Genomic DNA, 21,953 nt, shown 5'->3' with positions numbered 1-21,953 from the left:
AGGGGTGTGGTTAGATGCTGCCTTATGTCACACAGGTTTTACCCAAAGGGCGGGCTGTCCCCTGACCTTATCCTTCCTGCCATAACTTTTACTGTTCTGTTTACCTAAAGAGGCCAATTGCCCCTACTTCCCCCCCAAGGGCCACATTCCTAACAAAGGACTGATACCCTTATTGGTTTAAGCAGATGGTCAGAGTACCTAATAATCGTCTGATATTATACAGCTGTTTCACAAACAAAGACCAGAGTTACATACCAGGTAATAGAATTAATAGAATAGTTCAATAATTTCTGTAACAGCGACTTACTATAAGTGCATACAATTTAAGAGAGCTAGGTGAAATTACCAAACTACTTAGTAGTAAGTGTATTCTAATCTATTAACTAGTTTTTGGTAAAAGTAATTGTTGGAAAAAAGACCATACAAATCAACATAAAACATAATAGGCAAAGTTTACAAAAAGACAACAGACACCCCGTGGGACTATTGTAGGTACTCTGAAAATATGAGTTTTCAGAAGATGGGCAGAGACTCTGCTATCCTAGCCTGCAGGGGGATCTGGTTCCATCATTGAGTTGCCGAGACTGAGGAGAGTTTTGACTGCGTGGATCAGGAACTTCCCCAAAGAGGCAGAATAGCCAAGACCCCAGAAGTGACTGAACAATGAGCCCGAGGAGGAATGCAGGGTTTGAGCATTGTCTGAAGGTATGGGCTAGAGCAGACCTGGGCAATCTACGGCCCGCGGGCCACATCCAGCCTTTTGTATGTCCCTGTCCGGCCTGCGTGAGGCCAATCATAAATTATAGGGATGCATCGAAAATTCGGCCACCGAATAATTGACACAATCTTTTCTTTTGGTGTTTTGTTTTTTGGTTTTCGGCCTTTGGAAATTTTATTTTGAAAAGCGTTACGCTTGTATCACTTACGGGAGACTTGTATTACTTGTATTACTTACATGTGGGAGTCTGATGCGTTGCTAGCAAAACTGCAAACTTTTTTTTACAAAACTATTTTTTACAAACTATTTTTTACAAAACTTCACACCCCCAGAGATGCAGCCGTCAGGACAAGTTATGTAATTTCTCACAAAATCGCCAGAAAAAGTAATGCGTTTTCAGACGGAGAGTTTATTAAGGAGTGCTTATTGGACTCTGTTGCGTTGTTGTGCCCGGAGAAAAAGGGCGCATTTGAGAACGTGTAACTCTCCTGACACACTGTAACGAGGCGGGTTGAGGACATCGCTGAAAACAGAGCGGACAACTTTGACTATTTTTCCTCTGGCTTTGGATGAGAGCTGCGATGTACGTGACACCGCCCAGCTACTCATCTTCTTACGTGGGATAACTGCAGACTTTCAAATCACGGAGGATTGGCAGCCATGCAGTCAATGAAAGGGACAACCACTGGTAATGACTTGTTCACAGAGGTAAATGTATGTTTGGACATGTTAGGACTGAAATTGGACAAGCTGGCAGGTGTGACAACAGACGGGTGTCCAAATCTGACGGGGAAAAATGTTGGACTTTTAAAGAGAATGCAGGATAAAGTGACAGAAATGAACCCTTTGCAGAAATTGACATTTTTGCATTGTATTATACATCAGGAAGTGTTATGTAAGACAGTGTTAAAAAATTAACCATGTTGTTGATGCTGTAACTAAAACAATTAACTTAATCCGAGCGAGGGCATTAAATCACAGACAATTTGTTGCATTTTTGGAGGAAAATTAGATTGAACATGGTGACATAAGCTATCACTGCACTGTCAGATGGCTCAGCCTTGGCAAAGTACTGAAAAGTGCCTGGGACCTGAGAGACCAGATTCAGGATTTCTGTGTTAAGAAAGGACATAACATCCCAGAGCTTTCAGATAAAGACTGGGTGGCAGACCTCGGATTCGCTGTGGATGTGACTGCACTAATGAATGAATCAGTGCAAGGGCCTTTTTGTGCACGAGATGTACAGTGCAGTGAAGGCTTTCATGAGAAAGTTGCAGCTTATCTCAAGCCAAGTGAAGGACAACATTCTGACCCACTTGCCAACACTAAAGGAAGCAAAAAAATCAGCCGATCACATCCACAAGTACTCAACCATGTTAGAAGCACTGCATGCAGAGTTTTTGAGGCGATTTCAAGATTTCAAAACTCTTGAGAGTGAAATGCACATGGTTTCTTCTCCCTTCAACTGCAGTGTGGATAATGCACCAAGTGATGTTCAGATGGAACTCATTGACCTGCAGTCTGACACACTTCTGGCAGAGCACTACAGGTCAGTCTCACTGCTGGACTTTTACTCCTCCCTCAAAGAGGAGAACTTTCCACACCTGAGGAGGCATGCTCAGAGGTAATAGTCCTCTTTGGATCTACCTATGTATGTGAACAGACATTCTCAGTGATGAAGTTCAACTAATCCAAACACAGATCCTCTATCACTTATGACCACCTCTCAGCTGTCCTTTGCATAGCCACCTCAGACATTCAGCCAGATTTCAATGCCCTTGTTCAAGCCCAGAACAGACTGGATTATTCTCACTGAAGAGGTAAAATGAGGTGGAAAACATTACATGTTATTGTTTGTTGTATTGCTGTATTTCTATAAACTTGTTGAGTTGTTTGTTGTTTTTAATTGTTTGTGGAGATTAACAAGTAAAAAACAAACTGTTCTTATTTGTCCTATACACCACAATTTCACTTTCCTAATATAAATATTTTCAGAATAGTTTTATTGTTCCGATTATCAGTACCAGCTATTCTAAAAATATAATTTAGTGCATTTTACAATGGAAGAAAGTTGAGCTGAATTAAGTTCAAGTTATCGTTGGTGTGGCCCTCTGACACAATTCAGGTTTCTCATGTGGTCCCTTGTAAAAATGAATTGCCCACCCCTGGGCTAGATTCTTCTCTTGTTTATTTATAGGAATCATGGCCTTGTACTCAAATAAAGTTTTGAAATGAAAGCAAGTGGTCTCACCCTTATGTTTGAGCCCAACATTTGAGTCATTATTTGTCTATTATTTACTTTTTGCATTCACTTCCGCTAAGTTTCATGAACGGTGCCAATACTACCTAAGAAGTAGTATGGACACTCTTTGCCTTCAAAATAGTTCCAATACTTCTTGGAATGCTTTCATACAAGTCCTGAAAAGTGTGTAGTGGGATATTAGGACATTCTTCAAGATGCAAAGTGTTAAGTTCTTTGAGGGATGAAGGAGGTGGAAATCTACTTTGCACTCTGAACTTCTCTCAATGATGTTCAGATCTGGTGATTAGGGATGCTTGGAAGGTGTTTGACATCCTCCTGGTGTTCATAAAACAACTCTTAATTAGTTTGGCAGTGGGTATTGGGGCATTATCATCCTGGAATATTAGAACATCATGAGGGGTGGCACCATAGGTTGCACCTGGTCTGTAAAATGTACTCATGTTCCTTGGCAATTATATGACCATGCAGAACAGTCATTGGACCGTATGACTACCACAAGATTGGCTGCCCATATCATTACGGATCCCTCACCATGTTTAACAGGCTGCAGACCTTGTGGGCTAAAGTTTTGTATCTTTGTGTTTTGTACTTGGATATATGTGGTTTCCAAATGGCAGCCCTGCCGTGAGTTTTAGCTTTGTGAAGCTCACAATATACAGTTATGGTTGAGACTAGGTCACAGAAGTTCCGATTCAATTTAATGGTAATTTTTTTGGGCTATACATTTTGGCCATTGAGCAGACAGCTTTGATTTGCTACCACTATTCCTCTTTGCCAATGCAATTTGTTCCCTTTGACAAACTGAATCTATAGCAGTGTGTGTGTATATATATATATACCATTCAAATGTTTGGGGTCACTAAGAAACGTCCTTGTTTTTTAAATAAATAAAATAAATTAAAATAACATCATATTGATCAGAAATACAGTGTACACATTATGTTGTAAATGACTATTGTAGCTGGAAATGCCAGATTTTCAATGGAATATCTACATATATTATTGGGCATACAGAGGCCCATTATCAGCAACCATCACTACTGTGTTCCAATGGCACTTAGTGTTTGCTAATCTAGGTTGACGATTTTAAAAGGCTAACTGATCATTAGAAAACAAGAAACCAGGCAAACCTAGTTCAGCCGGCCCGCAATAGAAACGGTTGCCATCATGAGATTCGAACCCAGGTCGCCCACGTGAAAGACCACACCATGGAGCTGTACGGGTTGTAATAGTTAATTGGCCATTTGTGAATGACATTGATACAGTTAAACTGACTAACGTTTCTTACTAAGATTACCTCCACCAAAAATAGCATCTATGTATGGCGTTTGCCACTGGCCATTTTAACAGCGTATTAGCCAGTAATAAGCTTTACCAGTATCTACTAACTTACTGGAATAGTCATAGGAATTTAGCAATTGCTAGCGAGTCAGCCAAAGCTATTTCATTTCATGGCATAAGAATACCTATCAATAAAGGCAACAATAACTAACTTTTTCACCAAGTAAAAAGACGAGAGAATCTACCATTAATACATGTTGTTGCTCTCAATAGATTCAAACACGTTTCAACAGTCGCTAGACTCCATTGAGGATTGTGTTAAACTGACTAATGTTTCTTATTAAGTTTCCCTCCGCCATAGCGTCTATGAACTGTATTGCTTTTGCCACTGGCCGTTTCAACAGCTTACTAGTATCTACTACCTTCCTAGGAATAATCATAAGAATTGAGCAATTGCTAGCGAGACTGAAGATGAACTTTTCGATGCCAGAAACAGTCCCAATATAACCGTAAACTGTTTTATTTCAGGCTTACCATAATGTAGATACTAATGGTTTTATTCTATGTGGAAAAATGTTTAAGGCATTCCTAGCTTCACCTGCGAGGAGACACGAATTCGGGACCTATAATTCACAAATCCGCTTCTCTAACCACTACGCTATTTAACAAGAGGTAGTCAGTCACTCACTCAGTAAATAGACATTCACTTTTCTTGGCCGGCTCCGCTTACACGGTCCGGCAAGAATTCGAAAATGATTTTGCAATTATGTTAGCACAGCTGTAAACTGTTGCACTGATTAAAGACACAATCAAACTGACCTTCTTTAGGCAACTTGAGTATCTGAAGCATCAGCAATTGTGAGTTTGATTACAGGCTCAAAATGGCCTGAAACAAAGAACATTCTCCTGAAATTCATCAGTTGAGAAATGAAGACTATTCCCAGAGAAAAATTACCAAGAAAGTGATGATCTCGGACAACGCTGTGTACTACTCCTTTCACAAAACTGACTCTAACCAAAATAGAAAGAGGAGTGGAAGGCCCTGGTGCAAAAGGATATTAGAATGTCTAGTTTGAGAAACAGATGCCTCACAGGTCCTCAACTGGCAGCTTCATTAAATAGTACCCACAAGACACCAATCTTCAAGAGTTAAGTCTATCAAGAGTTAAGAGGCGACTCCAGGATACTGGCCTTCTAGGCAGAGTTACAAAGAAAAAGACATATTTCAGACCAATAAAAGAGAAAAGATTAAGATGGGCAAAAGAACAGCAACGCCATGCCATACCCTGTGGATGGCATTTGATTCAGTCATTTTCCTCCAACAACAGAATAATGACCCAAAAAACCACTCCAAACTCTGCAAGAACTATTTAGACAAGATGCAATCAGCTGGTATTCTGTCTATAATGGAGTGGCCAGCACAGTCATCAGATCTCAACCCAATTGAGCTGTTGTGGGAAGCTTGACCGTATAGTATGTAAAAATGGCCTATCAAGCCAAGCCAACTTATGGGAGGTGCTTCTTGAAGGATGGGTTGAAATCTCTTCAAATTACCTCAACAAATTGACAATTGGAATGCCAATGATTTGCAAGGCTATAATTGCTGCAAATGGAGGTTTCTTTGACGGAAGCAAAGTTTGAAGGACACAATTATTATTTCAAATAAATATCATTATTTCTAACCTTGCAAATGGTTACCTTTCATATTAATTCTGTTATATCTCCTATTCAAACTCATTTCATGCAGCTTATATATAGGACAAACAAAAAGACCACTGAAATTACGGATTGCTGAAAGGGTACACGGTAGCGCGGCACTGTATGAAGACTTAACATGGGTCATCCACCTCTTTGAGATTTGTGGGTATTGAAGTAGTCCACATCTCAAAGAGAGGCAGTGACATTGTACGAAAATTAAAACAGAGGGAAGCAGTACACATTGGACACCGTCAACCCTAATGGTCTTAATGAAGATTTGTCAATGTGTTCTTTTCTGGGATAATTGGATGTGATGTTTTTGATTACTATGTAATTGGACACATGCTTTTATATGTTTGCTATGGTTGTCTCATATGGTTGTGTCATCGGGTTGCGGGAGCAAGGAACCAGGCGCAGGCAGAATGCAGTCGGTTTTGGCTTTAATTAAACAATAACACGTACGACCAAACAACAAAGAAAATCGCTGACTTCAGCAGCAAATCGACTGTACATAAAGGTTCTAAAGACTTACATGTAACACCAACACACTCGACGACATCAAACACAACAACAATGATCCACAAATGCGGGGTGCAGAGGGGCAACATTTAAACACTTACAAATTATGTGATAGGGACCTGGTGTGCATGGTTAAAGACATGTGACACAAAACAAGTCTGGGATGTGTTCATAAGTGATGGGAACTGAGGGTGCACGGAACGGTGGTGCTGCTGCTCACCGTACCGTGACACACTGTAATGAAAACAGGTGTTGCATAACTGGGCTTGTATGCTATAAATGGTCTATGTAAAATGCCATATTACTTTGAGGAGGACGCTGCCAGATTTTTGAGTGCTCAAACTTCCCCCAGTTTCCTCTTTTCATATTTGTTTTCATGGAAAACAAAGACATTTCTATGTGACCCCAAACATCTGAAGAGTAGTGTATATGTTAAAAAAAATATCAGAGAAATTGGCCTTTAGTTCTTTTGGGAGAACTAAAATAATAATTAAAAAAACTGAATGTAAAACACAACGGTTAACCAGCTAGTTGAAGAAAATGTTTGGTAGTACATATCTTATATCAATCAAATCAACAAAACAACAACAAAAACCTCAAACATTTGAGGACCTTAATCCTGTTGTCTCCACTATAAATCAATCAAATGTATTTATAAAGCCCTTTTTACAACAGCAGTTGTCACAAAGTGCTTTACAGAGACACCCGGCCTTAAAACCCAAGGAGCAAACAACAGTAGTGTTGAATTTCAGTGGCTAGGAAAAACTCCTTAAGAAGGCTGAATTTTAGGAAGAAACCTAGAGAGGACCCAGACTCAGAGAGGTGACTAGTCCTCTTCTGGCTGTGCTGGGTGAGATATTGAGTCCAATTGGAATAATTTATAAATTTCTCTGGGCTAAATCCAAAGGCTATTTGATTTTAGACTAGGTCAGAAGTATGACCAGCTGGACAAGGACAGGGACAGCAACGGGCCCCCAAAACCAGGTAATCTGCAGGTGTGGACCAGGACCTCATCTCCTCCTAAAATGTAAAACTGGAGGAGACTGAGAAAAGTTAGAAGTGCATTCCTCATATTCCCCAGCACAATAATATAGCAGTGTAACACCTTGGAACTGAGACGGGGGGTCCGGCAACACTGTGGTCCTACCTGAGGGAGGCCACTGACAGGGCCCAACAGGCAGGAAATCAATCCACCCACATTGCCAGGCATCAACCAAAAGGACACCCACCAACCGCAACCCCCCTGAATGAGGGCAGACTATTGCCAGCAGCGTACAGCACAATTGCACAAGTGCGCAACAGAGTCAACAACAAGCCAGTGACTCTTCCCCCGAAAGGCATTGGAGGGAGGGCATCCCAGTGGCGACGAGAGCCCACCTGGCAAGACAGCAAGGTTGGACAGTATCAAGCCTACTGGTCACCTTCACGCCCCCGGGCCAGGCTACACCTAATTATAAACCGTGCTGTAGCGATGAGTGTTTAGTAGACACTTGAAAGTTTGCACTGAGTTTGCATTTCTACTCTTAATTGGCAGATCATTCCACAGTAGTGGAGCTCTATGAGAAAAGGACCTGCCGCCAGCTGTTTGTTTAGAAATTCTAGGGACAATTAAAAGCCCTGCATCTTGCGATCTAAGGTTACGTGTAGGTATGTATGGCTGGATCATTTCAGCAAGGTAAGTAGGAGCAAGTCCATGTATTGATTTATAGGTTAAGAGTAAAACCTTAAAATCAGCCCTAACCCTAACAGGCAGCCAGTGTAAGGACGCTAGGACAGGAGTAATGTGTTCACATTTTTTTGTTCTAGTTAGGATTCTAGCAGCCGTGTGCAGCACTAATTGAAGTTCATTTATTAAGTTGTCTGGATAACCAGAGAGAAGAGCATTGCAGTAATCTAGTCTAGAAGTAACGAAAGCATGGATTCATTTTTCTGCATACATTTTTGATAGAACGTTTCAAATTTTTGCAATGTTTCGAAGATGAAAATAAGCAATTCTTGAAACATATTTTATATGTTCTTCAAAGGAGAGGTCAGGGTCAAGGGTAACGCCAAGGCTTTTTACAGTTTTTGGGATACGACCATGCAGCCGTCGAGGTTAAAAAACGCTCTTTGTTTTTTGGGTCCTAAAACAAGCATTTCTATTTTCCTTGAGTTTAAGAGCAAGAAATTCTCTGTCATCCACTTCCTAATATCTGAAACGCATGCTTCCAAAGTAGCTAATTTTGGGGCTTCTCCATGCTTCATTGAAATATATAACTGTGTGTCATCAGCATAAAAATGAAAGTTTATGTTGTGATTTCGGATTACATCGCCCAGAGGGAGCATATATAGTGAGAACAATAATGGGCCCAGAACCGAGCCTTGAGGAACACCAAAGCATACCTTTGACTTGTCAGAGGATATGCCATCCACTCTAACAAACTGGTATCTTTCAGATAAATAAGATTTAAATCAGGCTAGAATATGTCCACGTAGCCCAATATGGGTTTCCAGTCTCTCTAAGAGAAGGGAGTGATCTATAGTGTCAAAAGCAGCACTAAGGTCAAGAAGCAACAGGACGGATGCGGAACCTTTGTCTGAGGCCATTAGAAGGTAATTTGTTACCTTCACGAGTGCAGTCTCAGTACTATGATGGGATCTGAAACCGGACTGGAGTATTTCATAAATGTTATTTGTCTTTAGGAAGGCATTCAGTTGTTGGGAAACACATTTTTCTAAGATTTTTGAGAGGAACGGGAAATTTGATATTGGCCTATAATTGTTTAATATGTCGGGATCCAGATTGGATTTTTTAGAAGAGGCTTAATTTCCGCTATTTTTAGTGAGTTTGGTACACATCCGGAGGAAAGGGAGCAATTTATTATGTTCAGCATTGGCTGACCTAGCACAGGAAATAGCTCCTTAAGTAATTTTGTTGGAATCTAGCTGAGAGTTTGTGAGTTTAGAACTCATTACAAATTTAGTAAATGTGTTGAGCGATACGGTAAATCCCCAGCAATGGGAAATAAGGTACATTTTTGGTTAGGTAGAGATTTGTCCCTTTGACAAAGGCCTTAGTAGTAAATGTAGGGTATAATGTGTGAGAAAAGTGATTTATGGCCTTGGAAGGCAGGACTTCCATATTGATGTGACAGGTGGGATGGGACATCTGGTTTGTAGGGTGGGACTTCCGTTGTGACGTGTGTTAGGGTGGGATTTCCTGTATGATGTGTGTTTGGGCGGGACTTCACGAGTGACGTATGCATGTACGGTGACTTTGTAATTTATGATAACATTGATGTGTCCGTGTATGATGTTTTACAATACCTGATGAGCAAACCAGATATAAGGTCTGTGCCCTGTTCGCGTCATTCCTCACCGGGAACCGGCGCACCTCCTAGACCGCAACCTCCCACTCAACATGAACGCATCACTCTTCCCGCCTCACAATCACCAGAATACTGATCACTTGTGTCACTTACCTGTTTTGTTTGTTTCCTCCCAGTATTTAGTTCTTCCACTCCCAGCCTTCAGATTGTGAGGTATTGATTGTTAGTTCGCTGCGTCTTGACTAAGCCCTTTTTTTGGATTGCTACAGTTTTGGATTTTGTGTACCGACCTGTTTCTGCCCGATCTACCTTTTGATTCTGATTCCCAGTCTAATCCCTATCTGTGCTTTTGCCCGTCCATTGGATTACAGTACTTTGACCTTCTGCCTGCCTGTGACCTGGAGACCTGCCTAGCCCTCTTGTACCTCAGTTTGTATCGGTGCCTTTTGTGTATGACCCCCGCCTGTACGTCTGAACACGTTCTACTGTTCCCTGTTGTCAATCAGAGCGGCGCACACCGCAACTGGAGCCACAACACCTGCCTCCGTCTGGTATCGTTACACCAGACTAGTGTTATAACAGGTGGGTTATGTTTGATGATTAACAAATGGGCCTTAGGTTCCGGAATGTTAAATTCCCAGGCAATAAATAAGTTGTGTGTCAGCGGTAAGATGTTTGGTGTTCAACAAAAGGGTGCCAGGGTTCCACTGCCATGTGGTGCATCAGATGGCCTACAACTGGTGGTTGTTAACCTTTCAAGCACGGAATTACTTTTAAGATATAAACGGGAAGGCGGTACTTATGATTTTAACAAGAGATGGGTCTTAAAATCAGATCAGCCCAGCATAAGCATAAATCCTGGTCAAATCCCCCCTCCCCAAGAGACCAAAGACAGATAATGGCATGAGGGTGTTTCCCCCAACAAAACAGGAGACATACATCTCAAGTTGTTGTTTGATCAGATGTTGTAAGGACCCAGGGTGAGACCAGGTCCTTGGGGTAGAGATGCCACCCACGGTCAGTCTCACAAATCCCATAACCCTCACCCAGAAGCCTTTGCTGTATTCTAATTGTATACACATCAGCCATAGGTCGACAAATCTTTGGGGGGGGCTGTGTGTGTGTGTGTGTGTGTGTGTGTGTGTGTGTGCGTGCGTACGTATGTGTGTGCGTGTATGAACATGTTGGTTGGTTGAGGGGTCGTTTGGAACTATGTGTGAAGTTGTTGAATAGGATGCTGTCGTGCGTGTGCCTGTGTGTGGAGTCAAATAGGGACATGTGTGTTAAGTTGTGATATATTGTGACAAATAATTAATATTGTAGTATATTGTTTATAACAAGGATATAATGTTCAAATTGAAACCAAACATGGTCTGGTTTAGATTAAACCAACCTTGCATTCGACATAATAGGGCTCCTAGACACAGCGGCATTAATCGACAAGGTGGGTTCTGATTCAGGTGTAAGGCAATGTAGAATATTCAGGACTGGGATGTGTTTTTGTGAGGGTCTCTTGTATATCGACCAATAAGTATCTCTTATTCTGTAAAAAGCTGTTTTGGGGGGTGTCTGTTAAATGGTCCAGGGTTAAATAGGTCCCCGTTGCGAGGGATTGTCCTTTCTCCCACCTCACGACACATTGGCAGCACACGTCAAGCTTTTTAAGGTAAGTGAAACTAACTTCTTAACACAATCAAATGACAAATGTTTTAGGTTACACTAAAAGCACAGTTGTGTAGTTTTAATATTTCATGTTTAGCCAACTACATGGTATAGCTAAATAGAATTGCTGGGTGTAACAACGTGTCGGTGGTGGTTTTCTTGGGCCACATGGTGTCGTGAAGCCCCAAAATGGGCTGTTTTAATCATGTGTTGTTAACCAACAAGATACATAATAACTTAAAGACATCTTAATAAGGCTACCACACATTTCCCCCATTCTATTCCTATAGGTTTCGAGCAAATATCGACTGTCTGTTTTGAAAGATCACTGTGTAGCCTAATTCAACATGGCTACAGGTATGTAATAACGTGATATGTTTTTATCTTTGTTTAGATCGGCAAATACAGTTTACCGCACATCCGTTGTAATTTGATGGATTGTTTTTTAAACAAGCTGGCTTACGTGTTGAAATGAGGTTCTATATTGTGAAGCTTTGCCCATAGGGGCAAAACCTATTGGTTTACCCTCTCTGCCAATAGGCACTGAAAATGTAAATATGCAAATAGCACCTCTCTAGGCCATCTGCCCCATATAAAAGAGGTGCTCACACCCCAATCTGCCTCCCTTCTTTCTTCACGAGAAAGTTTATTTAATGCAATTTGGTGATTTTCAACAAAAGTCAAGGATGACTTCACCTTCCGCCGCTGGAGCGACTTCTTCGATGATGGCACCCCGGCCGCTGGCTTCATTTTCAGCCTGCCGTTGTGACGAGCTGGACCCGGCTGGGGACACGCACACTCTGTGTTGTGCGTGTATGGGGCCGCAGCATGCTTGTGAGGGTACTACAGAGGAGCCCATATGCACCGCCTGCGCCGTCCTCCCCTTGCCGGTTCATAATTCCAAGTTTTGTCGTTATTCGAGTCATGTAGTTCAAATGCGTTTTCACCCCATGTAAAAGTCTTCCACGTATGCGGGTATTGGAATTCTATCAAAGATACTTCCCAATCACCTTTCAAATCTATACCTTTGGCAAATTATGTGGTATAGCTCAAACTCGTATTACTTGGATAGACATGTCTCGATGAGTTACTGGGCAGCGTCATGCAGAAGCCATCGTCACACATGCTGATCGCAGTCAATGTAAATGATGTGATCCTGTAAATGCTGGAGTTGAATCCAGTTTCTAGGTCCAGTTTCTCAGGCCAACCAAGCCACAATCACAATAATCTTTTTTTCTTCCCATTCTGTACTTTCTCATCCAAAACTGCTTCCACTTTAAAAGTTTTATCCTTAGCCACGAATATTTTCAGTAATTCACATCAACATTGTAATCTTTTATTCTATATACCGGAGGTACCCGAGGAATGCATTTTGTTATTGTAAAATATTAGTCTGTGTACCCTTTTTCATAGCCTTTTGTAAACGCACCTCTCAGCTTTGAGAGTCTATCAGTATCCCCAACCTGGAACTTGTAGCTTTGATTACCATTTCTCATTATTGTTGTTCCATACAGGTTCTTGAGTACTAATCTAACATTTTCTTCACAAACGTCAGCAGGCTTTATCTTAATAGACCGATGGTAGCTATGGTTGTATCCATGAACTACATTTTAAATAACATCAACATAGCGATGAGTGTTGGCAGCTGTGTGATACCTCCACATTCATGATTTAATTGTTTTTTAAATTCTCAAAGATACTCGCTTTGACATCATTTCCTGTAGCAAAATGTTTTATGTTGTATTTCTTCATCAACATTTCAAAATGTGAATTAAAAAACTCCTTCCTCTTGTCCGTTTGTGTTGTTCTACCTTCTTTTAATATGTCTTCAAATGCTCGCTTTTCCTCGATAGCGCTTTTTTTCTCAACACGTGAATCCATGCGTATTTGCTTAATACATCTATGCATGTTAATATAAATTTCATGTAATATGTTTTCCACACTAAGTACTCATGTCAACCAAATCCAGCTGAAATTGTGAATTTATATCATGAACAATAACTGTACTTCTTTGAAAATGTATCGCTACAGGCCTGTGTAGCGTGTATGTATCCTGGGCGAGCATCCAGTCATCGGCCACGCCTTTTTTGAGGATCTCCCCGGTTTTCTCCAAGTATGCTCTTTTCAAACCCTCTCTACCCACATTAGCACCAGGGTTTGCCGGGTCGTACTAAATACTTTTCATAACCTGTTCAGACATCGTAGAGCATTCGAGCAAAAATGAGAATTAATACATGTTTAGCATCATTTTATTTGAGTTTTTGAAATTACACACCCAAGATATTCAGAAAAGGTACACAAACATTTAGATTTCTTATAGTGTTTGTTTGTATACATGTTAACATGAGAACTGAAGTTACCCATCCTTAGACAACAGACTCTTTGCTTTCGTCGCACCACTGCATCGCATACAGCATCCTCATTAAATTTGTCCATGTATTCATCTCTGTTCTCACTTAGTCTCTGTGTGATGTTTGGCTCCAACTTGAGTTCATGCAGAAAGTTCTTAGCGGCCATGTGTGCATCAGTCATCAGTGCGTGAAAACCCGATGCGTTCAAAGCCTTGACCAACACATGTTTCAGTCGCGGTGTTAAAACTGTCTCCACAATGTCATCATATGGGTCTCAAAATTTTTTTGTTCGAGACAAGAATGTCTTGTCTGGCTTGGGTGGTCCACTTTACATCCGATGCATGCTTTCTGTAGAATAGCCCCAACAACGTTTTCCAAAATCATACCCAATGTTGCTTTGATGATCATTAAAACTTGGTGCAATACCGTGGGCTGAAAATGTGTCTCCCAACGAAATAACAACCCAAAGCTTTTGGCTCAGGAGAAAAATATTTCAAAGTCCTGACCTTAATCCAATCAAGATGCCGTGGCAGGACCTGAAGTGGGCAGTACATGACAGACACCCCTCAATTGGCTGATTTCTATAAGGAGTGGCCGACATCCCTCAAAAAGACTAATTACTAGCTACTGGAGAGTTTACTCAAAGTTATCACTGCTAATGGAGGTGCCACAAACTATTGAATGACGGGCTATGAGTAGCACTGTATGTTCTGGATGGATCTTTGGCTGGGCTTGTTTGTTGCTGCCCACGTTTGTGGCAAATTTGGTGGTTTCACGTAGTGTGCCAATTCATGTTACCAACAGTTTGCAAATAGAGAATATGTGGCAAACATTTGGCAACAATGATACTTAACGAGTATCTACAAAAAAATATCTCCACAACCATAAGCTACTATAAGTAGAATCAGTTCAGTTTGTGGTTTTGCATATTCTATTGTAATTTTGAACCAAAAGAGTCTGGTCTTTCATAAATGTTCAGTCATTTCTATTTTATTAGACCGAGGCAAACAGTAAAGATAGAGGATCTAATGTTTTTCTTGAAGAGGAGTAGACCAGTTTCAACTTATGCTGCAGTAGTACACCGACTTAGACCGCTGCACTACCCGAGCCTCTTCTTCAAATACGCTAATATCTGTAACCTGTCCTTGAGAATCAATTCATATTTTATATTGATTGGATAACCTCTACAGCGATCAGCTGCATGTACAGTGCATACTGTAGCATATGGCAGGGAGAGGTGAGGGGAGTGGTGATTGAAGGAAGATATCTGGTGGCTCACTGGCTCCACTTCCAAGCTGTATATGGACTTCCTGTCCCAACAAGGGAAGGCTGAGGCTCATTAAGCTGTTGAGTGCTTCGGAATAAAAGAGGAAGTGGCCTGTCCAGCAGGAAAAGGGAAAGAGAGGGTGTGTTATGGAGAGTGTGCGTATCGATAGCCTTAACTGCATGATTGCCTGTTGTAACCTGGACTGTTTGTGTACCAAACTGTGTACCAAACTGTTTGGACGAGGACCAAACTTTGGGATTACCCCTGGATAACGGACAACAAACAACAAGAACAGAGTGCGGACTGTGAACTGGTTGAATTCCCTTATTTCCCCCACTGTGTATGAAAAACATCAGGATCATTTCCCCAACTGCATTGTAGTCGTGCTTTCTGTGCTGTTATTGAACTTGATGACATGGAAACTTGTGCATGAAAGAAAGGTTTCTGATGATGCTTCTAATTTCAAATGCAAAAATGTATATTGTTAAGTTATCTTTCTAAATATGTCAATAACAGAACCCACAAAAATAAGCACAATAAATAAAAATAGGATTTAATGATCATAAAATAAATACACATTTTCTTTTAGCAACTGTACAGTGGGGAGAACAGGTATATAATACACTGCCGATTTTGCAGGTTTTCCTACTTACAAAGCATGTAGAGGTCTGTCATTTTTATCATGGGTACACTTCAACAGTGAGAGACGGAATCTAAAACAAAAATCCAGAAAATCACATTTTTCAATAATTAATTTACATTTTATTGCATGACATAAGTATTTGATCACCTACCAACCAGTAAGAAATCCGGCTCTCACAGACCTGTTAGTTTTTCTTTAAGAAGCCCTCCTGTTCTCCATTCATTACCTGGATTAACTGCACCTGTTTGAACTCGTTACCTGTATAAAAGACACCTGTCCACACACTCAATCAAACAGACTCCAACCTCTCCACAATGGCCAAGACCAAAGAGCTGTGTAAGGAAATCAGGGATAAAATTGTAGACCTGCACAAGGCTGGACAATTGGCAAGCAGCTTGGTGAGAAGGCAACAACTGTTGGCGCAATTATTAGAAAATGGAAGAAGTTCAAGATGACGGTCAATCCCCCTTGGTCTGGGGCTCCATGCAAGATCTCACCTCGTGGGGCATCAATGATCAAGAGGAAGGTGAGGGATCAGCCCAGAACTACACGCCAGGACCTGGTCAATGACCTGAAGAGAGTTGGAACCACAGTCTCAAAGAAAACCATTAGTAACACACTACGCCGTCATGGATTAAAATCCTGCAGCGCACGCAAGGTCCCCCTGCTCAAGCCAGCGCATGTTCAGGCCCGTCTGAAGTTTGCCAATGACCATCTGGATGATCCAGAGGAGGAATGGGAGACGGTCATGTGGTCTGATGAGACAAAAATAGAGCTTTTTGGTCTAAACTCCACTCGCCGTGTTTGGAGGAAGAAGAAGGATGAGTACAACCCCAGGAACACCATCCCAACCATGAAGCATGGAGGTGGAAACATCATTCTTTGGGGATGCTTTTCTGCAAAGGGGACAGGACGACTGCACCGTATTGAGGGGAGGATGGATGGGGCCATGTATCGCAAGATCTTGGCCAACAACCTCCTTCCCTCAGTAAGACCATTGAAGATGGGTCGTGGCTGGGTCTTCCAGCATGACAACGACCCGAAACACACAGCCAGGGCAACTAAGGAGTGGCTCTGTAAGAAGCATCTCAAGGTCCTGGAGTGGCCTAGCCAGTCTCCAGACCTGAACCCAGTAGAAATTATTTGGAGGGAGCTGAAAGTCCGTATTTCCCAGCGACAGCCCCTAAACCTGAAGGTTCTGGAGAAGGTCTGTATGGAGGATTGAGCCAAAGTCCCTGCTGCAGTGTGTGCAAACCTGGTCATGAACTACAGGAAACGCATGATCTCTGTAATTGCAAACAAAGGTTTCTGTACCAAATACTAAGTTCTGCTTTTCTGATGTATCAAATACTACACGTAATATGCAAATGTAATTACTTAATATACAATGTGATTTTCTGGATTTTTGTTTTAGATTCCGTCACTCACAGTTGAAGAGTACCTATGTTAAAAACTACAGACTTCTACAAGTGGGAAAACCTGCCAAATCGGCAGTGTATGAAATACTTGTTCTCCCCACTGTGTATTGTACACTACTCAGAAAATTAAGACATAATCTTCACAGTTTAACACCAAGTCAATACAAATTGAGGGATATCAATCAAATCAGTCCAGTTAGGAAGCTTAGGCGATTAAGAATAAATTTCACCTGTTTTGGTGCAAATGAAAGTGACAACAGGTGCACTCTAGGGGCAGCAGCAAGACAACCCCCAAAATGGGAAGGGTTTTGCATGTGGTGTCCAGAGACAATTGCTCTCTCCTTATCCTTCCTGAATGATTCTTCTTTCGCTAGTGTCCTGAAGTTTATGCTGTGTCACTACTGGTAGCATGAGGCGGCATCTGCAGCCGTATGTGCCATCGCAAGAAGCTTTGCTGTGCCTCCCAGAACAGTCTCAAGATTATAAAGGATATACCAGGAGACATACAGGCACGTGGAGGCCATACACACTACTGAGCCACATTATGAGTTGCCGTGATGACATTTACACAAGTTGAAACAGCCTGTGATTTAAATTGTTTACTTAGATTTTCAGTGTGAGTTTGAAACCAGCCGTCAATCGGTTGGTGATTTAGGTTTCCATTGACCATTGTTACATCATTTTTTCTCAACAAATTATACAATAAACATTTAAGATTGTGATCTTTAATATATTTTGTTCATCGAGACCCGACACTTTACTGAAAGAGTTTATGTTGGTTTTGTCTTTAATTTGTCACTTGTCTGTATATTTGTGCACTGGTTTATTTTTTTGTCTGCACTTAGTTTTGTGTCAAAATAAATGCAGTGTCCACATCCTTAATATTTTCAGGGTGACAAGGAAGTGGAATTGGGACTGCCCTTCTCGCCTCTCTGTGACCGCAAGACAACAATGATTGCTCAGTCGCAGATAGGTAAGACGTGCTGGCCCAGTTGAAATACTCTTGAAATGCCTCCATTATTTTTGTTCATTTAAACCCTACATTTAAACCCTACATCCAAAATCGAGTACAGATTACTTAAAGGAAAGTAGAAAGCAAAAGAGGCATTACAAGTGTTTGGCCATAGCTTTGGCCATGGCTTTACTGTCCTCTTGTGGGCAAAAGGAGATTGGAAAATTAACTACAAATATGTACTGAATTTGAATACTTTAAAAAGTGTTCTAGTCTAAAATGTGTGTTCTCTTCTTTATTTTCACTGATTTAACATAAATGGAAATGGTTAGTGTTACTTCCAACATTTCTTTTCACCTCTTATTTCACTAACAAAAAGACAGTGGATGAGAAGAGGAAAAACAATCCACTAAGAGACACCTTTGATGAGAACATTTAAATGGTTTTGATGTGGAAATTCAGCAAGTTTAAAAGCAACATAGTTACTCTTTGGAATGAATTTGTTCTGTACTTTCTTGGGTCAAATCACTTGTTTTTAAAACATATTCTTACCCTTTTACAGGATTCATTGACTTCATTGTTGAGCCGACATTCTCTGTCCTGATCGATTCTACAGTGAAGGCAATTTCTCCTCTAATAGAGGAAGCTGTGATGATGTCAGGACGCTCAGGAGTGTCCAGGTACTCAAATGAAACCCCAGTGAAGACCCAGTCATCTGACACTATAGAAGATTTTCACCATGTTATTTTCTTAAGTGTGTTCTAGTAAACATGAATTGAAATTGTGTTTCTTTGGTTATGTTTGTGCATGCTTACTTGTTGGTGTTTACGGATGTATGAACATGCATGTGTGAATGTTTATCCGGTGTGTCTGTCTTTTAGCATGACAGGCACAGGCTCTGTGACAGTAGTGGAGTCTGTACAGAGACACAGTGGAGGTGGAGCTCCATTTGACTACTCCCTGCCCAGCATAGACTTCAGACGGGTACGCAGCAACATGGCTGACACCATCCAGAACAACAAGGAGAGATGGAAAGAGCTGGCCGAGCAAGGTAGCAAAACCTTGTAATTCAGTCCATCATGCATTTTGCAGACATACTAAATCCCAACCTGTTTAATGTTTTAGGAGTTTAAATAAAGCAACATTATTCATTAGCAGAATTAACTTAGAAAAGAATAACACTTTCCAAGTGTTCCAAGTATACTGTATGGAGCGCTTTCGCAGCCACATTAAGCTTAGTCCAGGACTACAAATACATTCCCATTAAGATTTTCCATTGAGTTACATTTTTTGTCCAGGACTAGGTTTTATAAGTAACTGGGAAACTGAATATTACTGCTTGACTACCCCGGAACAAAGTATTTTTAGTCTGCACGCATTTTTAGTCTGCTTCACTATATGTTTCATATAACTTTAGTCAGAAAACTCCATGAAGCTTGATTTTTTAAATTCAGGACTGGGCTTAATTTGTCTGCCAATACACTGAATTCTGGATAGCCTGCGTTAGATTTTGTGGCATAGAAACAATGACCAATAATTGTAATTTTCAATAATTTTAAGATTGATTTACTAATCCACTATATTCACTCGTTCATCTGAAATCCAACATCAGTTCATTAAAATAACAAAATATATAAATAGCAGCAAGCTAGCCAGCTATCTAACACTTTTGCCCAAGGAGATCATATTTCGATAAAGGCGTTGCACACATTTTCTGCCTATTGCAGAGGTTCATTGCTGTAATACGTTCTAGTTGCAAAAGTAGATAGGTAAGTGTATTCATATATTAATCAATCAAATGTATTTATAAAGCCCTTTTTACAACAGCAGTTGTCACAAAGTGCTTTACAGAGACACCTGTCCTTAAACCCCAAGGAGCAAACAACAGTAGTGTTGAATTTCAGTGGCAGTAGTGTTGAATTTCAGTGTTGAATTTCATATTTTACCCCAGCCATTACAATTTTGCTGAGATAAAGTGGGTAACAAAACGTTTGTAACGGAACTAAAGTGTACTGTTGTACAAAGATTATTATAGATGGCTAGCAAACAGCTTTACATCATACTTATAATGAAATCAATGACTCCAATCACTCCATGGCTGGTTCCTTTCTTTGGAAAACAATAATAGTATAAAACAACTCATCGGATTGTGATCTATAATACCCAAAATAGCACACACGGATGCATATTTTGAAAATCCACCAGAAACATTAACAACAATATAACTTTTATATCCATTCAGCGGTCTCGGAGGAGATGTCGTTAACGTGTTTTTCACCAAATTCAAAATGAAGGAAAATCCAAGGGGCGAATTTGAAAGACCCCAGAGACTTTTTTGGTCAGCATGAGAAGGGGTATATCTCGACCTTGGTTGTGTGTCTCTACGACATTCGGTTCATGAGATCTGAGCTTCACTTTTTCCATTTTCAACTGAGTGCTACAGCGCCTACAATCAGGCAAAGTTTGGAGCGTTTTGAACCAGAGGGGACCGAGCTATGGACCTCTGAAAAGTGCCCTGGAGAATAATAATTATAATAAAACATACAAACATAAAAGGGTTCCAGCAACTTCGTTGCTTGGCCCCCTAATAATTAATACATTTCTCTGGGCTGAATCCAGAGTCTATTTGATTTTAGACTAGGTCAAAAGTATGACCAGGTGGACAAGGACAGGGACAACAATTGCCTCCCAAACCAGGTACTCCGCAAATGTGGACCAGGAACTCATCTCCTCCTAAAATGTAAAACTGGAGGAGACTGAGAAAAGTGCATTCCTCATATCCCCCAGCACAATAATATAGCAGTGTAACACCTTGAAACTGAGACGGGGGGGTCCGGCGACACTGTGGCCCTACTCGGGGGAGGCCCCGGACAGGGCCCAATGGGCAGGAAATCAATCCACCCACATTGCCAGGCATCAACCAAAGGGACACCCACCAACCGCAACCCCCCTGAATGAGGGCCGAGTATTGCTAGCAGCGTACAGCCCAATTGCATAAGTGCGCAACAGAGAGTCAATAACAAGCCAGTGAAGGGCATCCCAGTGGCGATGAGAGCCCACCTGGCAAGACAGCAAGGTTGGACAATATCAAGCCTACTGGTCACCGTCACTCCCCCTGGCCAGGCTACACCTAATTATAAACCGTGCTATAGAGATGAGTTTTTAGTAGACACTTGAAAGTTTGCACTGAGTTTGCATTTCTAACCTTAATGGGCAGATCATTCCACAGTAGTGGAGCTCTATGAGAAAAGGCCCTGCCACCAGTTGTTTGTTTAGAAATTCTAGGTACAATTAAAAGGCCTGCATCTTGCGATTGTAGATTACGTGTAGGTATGTATGGCTGGATCATTTCAGCAAGGTAAGTAGGAGCAAGTCCATGTATTGATTTATAGGTTAAGAGTAAAACCTTAAAATCAGCCCTAACCCTAACAGGCAGCCAGTGTAAGGACGCCAGGACAGGAGTAATGTGTTCAATTTTTTTTGTTCTAGTTAGGATTCTAGCAGCCGTGTGCAGCACTAATTGAAGTTTATTTATTAATTTGTCTGGATAACCAGATAGAAGAGCATTGCAGTAATCTAGTCTAGAAATAGCACTAAGGCAGAATTAGATCCCTTCTTCAGGAGTTTTCTTATGTTGATCAGGATACATCCTTTTATTTTATTCGTAAAAAACAACTGTGGCATAATTAAGTTTTGTCTATCACCTTCAGGGCCATTAATTCTAGCGCAACCACTAAGATATGACTGCAGATGCGGTCATACAAAGTTGCAAGTGACTCCAAGATTGCTGATCTAATTAGTTGTGACACAATACAAAGAGATCTTGAAAGCAAACTATCCTTCCCTGCTAGTTACAAAACTGCATTTGTACTG

At 41.0% G+C, this 21,953-nt stretch overlaps 1 protein-coding gene across 1 annotated transcript in view; it reads left to right on the top strand.

The window, feature by feature from the left end:
- The window catches only part of LOC105006625 (calcium/calmodulin-dependent 3',5'-cyclic nucleotide phosphodiesterase 1A), a 105,791-nt gene extending 86,571 nt beyond the window's left edge, over positions 1-19,220 (top strand). The window contains exons 12-14 of the mRNA XM_034289801.1: positions 18,020-18,101; positions 18,643-18,760; positions 18,962-19,220. Coding sequence (XP_034145692.1) covers positions 18,020-18,101; positions 18,643-18,760; positions 18,962-19,148 — 387 coding nt within the window. The 3' untranslated portion in view covers positions 19,149-19,220. The remainder of the gene's footprint in view (positions 1-18,019; positions 18,102-18,642; positions 18,761-18,961) is intronic.
- The last annotated feature ends 2,733 nt before the right edge of the window (positions 19,221-21,953 follow it).

This window comes from Esox lucius, chromosome 22 (genome assembly GCF_011004845.1).
Source record: "Esox lucius isolate fEsoLuc1 chromosome 22, fEsoLuc1.pri, whole genome shotgun sequence".
Lineage (NCBI taxonomy): Eukaryota > Metazoa > Chordata > Actinopteri > Esociformes > Esocidae > Esox > Esox lucius.
The sequence above is the reverse complement of the archived record's forward strand: the minus strand, read 5'-3'. Positions and strand labels throughout refer to the sequence as shown.